This window comes from Branchiostoma floridae, chromosome 12, assembly GCF_000003815.2.
Source record: "Branchiostoma floridae strain S238N-H82 chromosome 12, Bfl_VNyyK, whole genome shotgun sequence".
NCBI lineage: Eukaryota > Metazoa > Chordata > Leptocardii > Amphioxiformes > Branchiostomatidae > Branchiostoma > Branchiostoma floridae.
The window spans coordinates 4,516,606-4,526,108 of NC_049990.1; the positions used below are offsets into that span (position 1 = coordinate 4,516,606).

The following is a 9,503-nucleotide window of genomic DNA, read 5'->3' on the forward strand; positions in this document are numbered from 1 at the left end:
AATTCCGCCATCTTGTTCTCTCATAGGTTGTTTGGTTGACGGGTACCGATAGGCTCAACATTATGAGAAGGGCACCTTTTCTAAAGCAAGGGGTGAGGGACAAGATGAGTCCCAGCTTCATGAAAAAAAGTTCCTTGACTGTCCTTGACCTGGACTACAGACGATTCAGCCAAGGAGATTACAGGTATTTACCTAATCTTAAGTACTTTAAGATTAAGCCACCCTTGTGGTCTATTGCTATGTGTATGTGAGTGTGAGTGTATGTGTGTGTGACTGTGTGTATTTTTGTGTGTGTGTGTGTGTGTGTGTATGTACATGTATGTGTGTGTGTCTGTGTGTGTGTGTCTCTCTGTCTGTCTGTGTGTGTGTGTGTGTATTGTATATTTATGTGTGTGTGTGTCTGTGTCTGTGTGTCTGTGTGTGTAATACTATGTACATGTATGTGTGTGTTTGTGTGTGTCTGTGTGTGTGTGTAGATGTGCGCGTGTGCATGTATGTGTTTGTGTGTTTGTACGTGTTTGAATGTGTGGGTGGGTATTTTGTGTGCATATTGTGTACAACTACTACTTTATTCAGAATGACTTCTACCAACACAGAGGAACTTTCCAGTTAAGCTTGTAATTGAAGCTACATTGTTTTTGATTTTCAGTCTTTATAGCAAAAACAATATCAGCACCGTGACCTACATCGTGCACTCCAACTGGCTCTTCTCCTACCTGTGGTGCTCGGGGGCCGACACTGTCGTCTCCAACGGAGTCAACCTCGTCAGAAATCTCAATAGTCCGGTGTGGCGCATGGTGAGTCAAGTCCGAGCCATGGATAATTGCTGTGCTTTAGTCTTAATTTGTATGATATATCAAAGTTGTACAGAATATTTCATAAACATACAGTGACTGTAAATGCATTTAAGTTTGCAGGGATTTAATTTTGCGGTAGCAGGAAAAAGGACTTTTTCGCAGTGGTTTTAAGTTCGTGGTAGCACCATCCAGTGTAGTCTCTTACTGCCATAGAAAAATGTTTGCAGTGGTTTTAAGATCGCGGTGAACAGCCACGGTGAAAACCGCGAACATTTAATCACCGCGAAAGTTTCTGCATTTACAGTAACTTGGGGTGACAAAGCAGAATCAGTACGATATTTTTTAGGCGATGACTCAACATATTAAACAATTTAAAAATGTTTTACTTTTTGAGTAATTTTCTGTTTGTCAAAATAGCAGACATATTTACAAGAATGCTTTGCCATCATAACAAAATCTTACCATTACAACCTCTTTAACTCTAGTCTTACTTGTATTTTTCAGAACCCGTTTCACTACAGAGTGTTGTGGATCACCACAGATGTGCTGTCAGGTGTCTGCATTATCGTCTGCTTTCTTGTACAAAGGTAACTCACAGGACTAATTTCTTTATCATCGTCATCCTAATTGCACTGTTAGCATTTAACATGCATTCTCATAATTCCACCAGGTGTCATTATCCTGCCACCTCAAAAAACGTTATTATAGAAGACTTCTCAAGATTGTCTTCAACACCTAAATATTATTGTATTACATTTAAGATATGTAACATTCGGTGTTCAAGGCAATCTTGTTGGGAAGACCTCTATACTAACGTTTTTTGAGGTGGGGGTATAATCACACCTGGTGGAATTATGAGTATGTATGTTAATACCTCAAAAGATATCTCTGACTTAAATAATCTGCCAATGTGTGTGTATGTGAGAGAGAGAGAGAGAGAAAGACGCTCAGGCATAACATGGATTTAGCCCTCATAGAAATTCTGGGAATTCTGCATATTATGGTTACCACATACAGCATGTACAAGTTGTATCTTCCCTTTTTCTATGCACATGTGTCTTTGTGTATTGTCCTGTGATTTGTAATGTCTGCTTCTGCTTCTGCTTGGATAACATATTCATAAAAGCTACATATTACATCTAAGCCTTACTGACACTGTAGCCTGGTTGCCATCCAGTTAATTCTGACTGAGGCACCTTACACTCAACGCTTTGGATTTTTTCAGAGCAGAGAATGTAAGGAGCCTTCAATTGGATGGTACCCAGGTCTTACTGACAGTGCCATAACAAATTAAATCTGAAATGTGCTTTCCTACAACAGGGCTGGTGTCAAACGTTTTTACCTAGAGTGCAATTCAGTATCCACCAGGCTTGTTAGAGAAAAGCTCTGCTTTAAGCTTGTAGTATGTGTCTGTGATGCAGCTGGTAGTACATATAACTACTGTAACAGTGTCTTCTTCACCGACTAACCTGTACTAACCAATCTAACCACCATGCTCTGGGTGTCTTCTGCCCCCCTCCCCCCCTCCCCTGCTGCCTCTGACCTTTCCGCGGGACAGTGCAATCCACAGAGGGCGCCAAGCTAAGCTCAAGACGTCCCGCACCATGTCCCTGCACAACATGAGGCCCCAGTCGACGTATCGCTCTCAGACCGACATGAAAGAACGACTCATAGTCACGTCTAAGATCACCTCCTTATAGCATTGCAAAGTTAGCCTCCACCGAAGGTCTGAACTCTACATAAGGTGATGTGGCGGCGGTGGAAGTCAATTCATCGTTGTTTGTTTGTTTGTTTATTTTGCACCCTTTTTTGTGTCAACATGAGCGATAAATGTTTTTTTATTTCGATGTAAAAAAGTTGCACCATTAGGCCACACCAATTGACTTCCTTGGTTCTCGGATGTTTTTGAGTAAGATTTTATCAAGAATGCAAAGGAAAACTGAGGGAAGGGAGGAAAAAGTTGTCACCACCAACAATTAACTCAAGTGTACCAAAGTAAATCTCCGTGGTGTCCAATGAAACCCTCTGCCCTCTAAACTCCTTCCCAAACTTATGATATTATCTTATGCCACCGCAAGATCTGCTTGGAGATTACCAAAGTACAGATTACTCCCCGACTCGTTTTAGTTCTATCTTTTAAGTTATTAGCTTTTAAATCCGAGAACCGGTAAACGGAATTGGTGTGGCTTTAATTTATTGCACCAAAGTTGTTGATTTTTCGGGTTTTTTTCCTATTTCACGTAGGCTGCACAAAAAAAGAAGGGTTTAGTTTTGCCTCGTAAAACTTTGCATTAGAAGAACAGAGCGTAAACAATTATGTTCTTCAGGAGCTCCTTGGTTACATCCGTCCTGGATATAGGAGCAGCTGAGTTTATTTTGTACCTCTGTGAATTGCATGTCCTGCATGAGTTGTCTGTGTTTGTGGCTGTGCAGTGTTGTCTGTGAATGTTGCATGTTGTTCTCCCATCTCTTCTTGTGTCTAACCTTTGTTGAGTATGTTTCTGTTGCTATAGATAGTCTTTTGCAGTGTTTCATGTTCTTTTACCAAAATGACAATAAGTTAAGATGTACATGAATGTGTACGGCGAAAGCCAGACATTTTCAGCCTATTTCGCTTTGTCGTAAGTTACTTTTTTTTCTAATTTCGTCTTGATTTTTATATAGGAGGAGGAAGCGTGTACATGTGTATATAGTGACTTCAATCATGGTGAATGATGTACTTTTTCATGAGTCTTTACTTTTTTCATGAGTCTCTTTTTTTTTTTTAAATTGATAAAAGAATTTTTGGCAGGATCAAAATTATTACAACTACAGATAGTTCCAGTCTTGTCTTTAAGCTTTAGCAGAAGTAGCCATTTGGCTACATATTTTCAAATGATAAACATGTTTTTTTATATATCTTTAGCAAACTCCGTGGAAAAATAGTCTCAGTCTTTATTCCTTAATCCGTAATCTGTTACAAAATCATATTTCTTCTTTATTCTTCAATCTGTAATCTGTTAAGAAATTGCATTTCTTCTTACTTTTTGTGCAGGAGGCGGAAAGCCTGTCGTAGAAACCATGTGGAAAACGTTCGCCTAGAGACGATTGAGGAGGAGTCTTTCCCCTCCCACGACAACCCCCGCAGAAGGCTCCTGTCTGACAATCCCGCAGATGTGATGGAGGAAGAGGAAGATGAAGGGTTGGGGAGCGCGTCTCTCGGCGGGACGCTCGCGTTCGACATGGACCTACCTGTTGTACAGCACGAAGAGGTGGCAGTGGAGTTGTGACGTTGTGAAGTCAAATGTAAATCTGGTTGTTAACGCTTTAAGTTTGGAAAAATTCTTTTAAGATCATTTCATGATTATGAAACAACAATGTCTATCTTTCAAGGACACTGAAAAAAAGTCCATCATTTCATTTTATATTTTGTTTCAAATTCTATTCTGTAGGCAATAATCAGATTACCCCCTCATTTAAGATCATTTCATATGAAATTAGCCCCACAAGTTATGTTTGAGTGTGTTTCAAGGGAAATGAAAAGAAAGGTCCATTTCATGTCATGTTACTGGGTAAAAAGCTTGTTTCAAATTCTATTCTGTAGGCAAGAAGTAGATTACATTTTGTATATTAGCCCCTACATTTTAGGTTCAAGTGAATAGTTCACAATATTTCATCTTGCTTCATTTTGGTTATTACACACACACACAATGATATTTTTTTTAATTTTCTTATAGTGGATTTCTAAATCCCTGATGTTTTTCCAAACTTTAAGTGTTGTTTACAGAAAGCATTGTGAAAAAAAATTGTCAACACAAGAAAGTGTTTGTATGGATATCAACATGTATATTGTACAAAGTATGTAAAATGGGTGGAGATGAAAGATATCTGTGCAACAAGGGGAGAGATTCACTCAGGTTTCAAGCAGGTTTTGGTTCTGACTTAATTTGCATAATATTATATCTTTTTGCAGCATCTCTTTCTTTCCTTTTTTCCCAGCACTGAACTGCCTGAAACGATGTACATAATTATGATAATTATTATGATTATTAAATATAAAATTTGCTGAGTTTGTAATTTTGATGTGGCATAGTACACATTTTTAAAGTGCTTTTAAGTTGCTTATACCTCTTTGTGTTTTTTTTTTTTAAGATTTCTTACTTTGTGTCACTTACTCACTTTGGTAAGAAATTTTGTCTTTGGGAATGGCATAACACAGGTTCAGGTACATTATGAAAATGTGTTGTCACAATTAAGGTATCTGGAAAGTTGCACTGATGATAAGATGGTTCAACATGCATGTACATTGCATGTGTCTGTGAAAGACTGAAGAAGATAGTTTGTTACAATAATAAGGGAAACTGAGATTTCAAGCTGGCTTGAATTGGGAGAATCATGAAGAGATTATGAGTCAAAAAAATGTAACGGTTGATTCAAAACGTGAAAAAGAGAGCTTTTGCATGTAGCAAACAGATCAATGAATTTCAATGCAAGTATCAATGCTGTATTTTTTTGCCATTTATAGTTAAAGTCATCAGAAGTCATATCAACGTAATCAACAGTATACATTCCAACCAATGCTATGTCTCAACCTGTTGTTTATGCAAATTGATTCTGTTTTTTACCGCACAAGTCTGGAACGGATACAGAAGAGGGTAGTACAATTAAGGTTAGGTCGGGGAGGTCTCAAAGTATGGCATAAGGCCACGCCCATTTAATTTGTTGGTTCTCACATTTTAAAAAAACAGTAGATGCTAGAAAACTGCACAGTCAATGGATTACCGCACACTTCTGTTAATTGCACGGAATCCCCAAATTCTGAACCAATACGGTGCAGCTGGATAACTTTGCATCATTACAACACCCGGATAATTGCACCCAGTGCAATTAAATGGCTTCTGTAGTAGTGACAGGAGTATTCTCATGAAACAGAGAAACGGAATTCTGTACCTAATGTTGCACAAAGTTTTGGGGAGTGCATATAGTCAGAATCTGATGCAAGATTTCCTACTCTATGATATTTTTTCGCCTTCTCTGCTTGCTGAATTTTTGCCAAGAACCAACAAAACAAAATGGCGTGGCCTAACATACAAGTCATGTAGATAAGGAAAAGACGATGACATGTATTGAAGAAAACGGACATGCGATCGGGGTTTGCCTGTTATTCTTCCACTGCCCCCCTCCCCCATGTATGTGCGATGATGTAAATAAGAGAAGAACACCATGATGGAGAGTACTGACTGGGATATGGCAGCTACACCTCCAATCTGATTACACTAGATGAGGTCCACACTAACGTGATTTTATGGATGACATCTCCATAAGGCCCCAAATTAATTTGATAGTGAAAAAAGAAATAAGACTGTCTGAAAGAAATATCATACAAGTTCCTAGATGTTGACAAGGAGCTTTTTTAACCTCCTTGGTGTTGATGTTGATGATCATGTGAGATGAAAAAGACAAGATTTTATAGGCATCAATAGACAATTAAGAATTTTTGAACGATTAAGAATCGATATTGGTATGATTAGATGGCGAGACATTTACTTGAAACAAGGGTACAATAATCTCTATCACGTATCATTGCAAATCTTCCGAAGGGAAGGAATTTTAGTTCTTCATGAAAAAGTTGAACTGTTGTCTAGCACAAGGATTGGACTTCTTCTTCTGAAGTTCTTGTTTTTCCTTAAGACAGAACCAAGGTCAAGACTTCTTAAGGGTGATGTCATCTATAAGACGGAGTTGGTGTGTTCTCAGATGTCTTTCTTGGGTCCATCCAGGGGCAGTTCCACTTGATATGCTCGCTTGTACAGACAAAAGCTCCCCCGTCCCTGGCTGTGGCCTTGGAATGACCAACTGTACCTTAGGGTTTCATTTCCAATCATGAATGGCATAGATGTAACAATTTCATTTTGCAGATTTTGAAAGTAATCTTAATTTTGATAAGTAAACACATTCTAAGCTCAGCATCTAAATTGGTAATTGGAGTTTTGCAAGGTTAGAGTATTACGGAGCTCTTTTTGTTTTACATGCACAATGATTGTATTTCTGCCATTATAATATTTTTCATCATAAAATTTTAGTATGGATAAGTTGTTGGTTCATTCCATGCGCACAAGAAAGTTCACCCTGTGATCAACAGTGGTACATCCCACAATAGGTCTGCCATCTTTAGAAATTCAGGCTGTACCACTTTGAATAGGGGTGTTTTTTTAAAATTCTACACAGCAGGGACATTGGAGCTTGTTAAAAGCTTGTGTAGCTCTGTTGTTCCGTGGCCTTGTTGTTGTGATTGTGCATGACGGCGTGCGTGTGTGCGGCTCGAAATGCTTTTTTTTCCATAACCTGCGATGTTGCAGTTTGAGAAAATATTATCGCAATCCATCCAGAGGTTCTCGAGTTATGCTGACTACAAATATCTGGAAAAACAGACAGACCCAAAACTATATCTCCATTTTTCATGGAGATAAAAAACTTAAATACTGTATATCATAACTGGTGTTTTGGCCCTTCCACTGCTTTCTGATGGACTTTAAAACTATTGACTAGCTTGTATCATGTGTAGTTTACAGATTCTAGTCTTTTTGACTCACTGACAAAGAGAGAGAGAGAAAGAGAGAGAGAGAGAGAAGCAAGAAAAATTTTGACATGCATTGGCCTTTGCAATACACTAGCAGTTTTGGCTGATAAGCATGATTCATAACACAAAAGCAGGCTTTTTTTAGAGATCGCAAAGTTTAGCTCAAATCTTAATTTGCACAAACTTTCCTCTGCGTATTGCAGGTTGTAGGAAAGTATTTCGAGCCCCGGTATGTCTACAAGAAATGACAAGCGATATTTAAACCATCGTTTTTCCATTGGTTTGATACCGTGGTGGTTTTGTATTTACTCTTTTGATGCAGCGTCGATGGTCAAAATGCATCAATGCAAAAGGGTTAAGAACTGTAATATATACATTTTGTACATAGGTCTTCCATATTGGAACCGCAAATGATGTGTTTGGTATTTTGTATCCCACAGTAGACTCATACATATGCTGTAAAAAGTGTTGTGCTGATCAGATCATAATGTTAAAATGTTGGGGGAAAACTTGGAATTTTAGAGTGTGTTACATACATGTGTAAGGATACATGAGATATTTGTAGTGATAATTTTAAAACTCTATCAGTTTGTTTTCAAAATATTTTACAGGTATGATACATATCATATTTTGTTGGTAGAAAGATGTTTAACTTTTAAGTGTAGTAAATGTTTAGCTTAAGTTATTGGTTAAATGTTCCAAATCTTATTGAAGATAATCAGTATTACATGCTTTTCACACAAAAGCTTCACATATCATCTGAAAGAGCATGCTTGTATTACTATCATAGTAATACTATGCTGTTTTTTGTTATAATATATACTATTTATTAATTAGTATATTGAGCATTGTCAGGATTTCCAAATTCTTAATGCTGATCAGGATTTGACATTTAACAAATTACTGATCATGAGATAAAGAATCTGATTAAAAACAATGGATTTGTTGTCTTATACGTAAAGGCACTTCTAAATCTTTTAACGTGATCATATTCCAAGTTTGAAATCAAGGGACACATATCCAATTTTGGTCGCGTACGGTCGCGCAGCGATCATTATCTAGATGAAAAAGGGGCCTAAATGATATATCAGTGGGATACTCAGCCGAAGGCCCGACTTTTGTGTGTTCCTATTTCTCAGCGTTGCATGTGATTGTGCAAACAAGAGGTGCAGACCGACCTTTCCAATAAAAACCTCAACACTTTCTTGTTGTTGTCTCATTTCTTGTCTCTGTATGATCATTGCTGAGTCAGAAAGTACCCTTAGAGGTTGACTTTGCTTAAATCAGCATACTCATTATTCATAGAAGCTAGTTACATTGTATATGTATAATGAAAGTGATTTCTTGAAAAATGAATAGGACTAGCAGATAATTTATTTTCCAAGGCCTTCTTGGTCAGAAACATTTTGGGACGTCTTTGGTTACAAGAATGTCTCGGGCTAATTAACTTAGTAGTGTATATAATTTGGCCTTTAAATAAACACATGGTCCTACTGAGAGGTGGATGTCTCTGAAGTTTTTTTTCTTCACATTTTTCATAAGAATCATAAAGAGCCAGAAAGACAGTAGACACAGTACTTTACTCTTCAATGATAGCTTTAATCATCGATTTTGCAGCCATTCTATACCCTCTTGACCCTCCATTTGCTTAGAATAACCTGTGATACTCTGAGAGTTACAGTATACTTGTCTGGACATAGTGACAAAGTAAAGAAATTAGCACTTTGGTAAATTCTTTGTAGTAAAATGGGACAATGATTTTTTTGGGGGGAGGCCTAGGGGGGGAGAATTGAAACAAAAACTATGTTTATAATATGAAACACTTTTTTTTTATCAATATCAGACTAGCTGACAGTGTGTCCATATATAGAAGTTGAGATAGATTTAACAGCAAAGTGCCAAATTTACCAAAACATACTCAACTTGTTGTATTTACATGTAGCAACTACACATTTTTCATACCAGAAGTTAACCATGAATGGTCTTCACATGGCACTGCTATCAAAAATTGAAAAGTACTTGGCTTTCAAAAGAACCACTGTGACAACACAATTACATGCTCCCTTTCAAATTTATCAATCATTATGTACATCTTAACACAAAACCATCAACGACCAAAACAACGGATCAAATTGCACCAAGTTGAT

General features: G+C 37.6%; 1 protein-coding gene across 4 annotated transcripts in view; it reads left to right on the plus strand.

Annotated features, from left to right (window-relative positions):
* LOC118427760 (glycerophosphodiester phosphodiesterase domain-containing protein 5-like) overlaps positions 1–4,201 on the plus strand; it is an 80,111-nt gene extending 75,910 nt beyond the window's left edge. For 3 of the 4 annotated variants that reach the window (XM_035837684.1, XM_035837686.1, XM_035837685.1), the window contains exons 13-16: positions 27–184; positions 650–797; positions 1,302–1,384; positions 3,832–4,201. In XM_035837684.1, coding sequence (XP_035693577.1) covers positions 27–184; positions 650–797; positions 1,302–1,384; positions 3,832–4,066 — 624 coding nt within the window. In that variant the 3' untranslated portion in view covers positions 4,067–4,201. Of the gene's footprint in view, positions 1–26; positions 185–649; positions 798–1,301; positions 1,385–2,355; positions 2,542–3,831 lie in introns of all 4 variants that reach the window. The other variant, XM_035837687.1, reaches the window with a different exon arrangement.
* Positions 4,202–9,503: the final 5,302 nt, after the last annotated feature.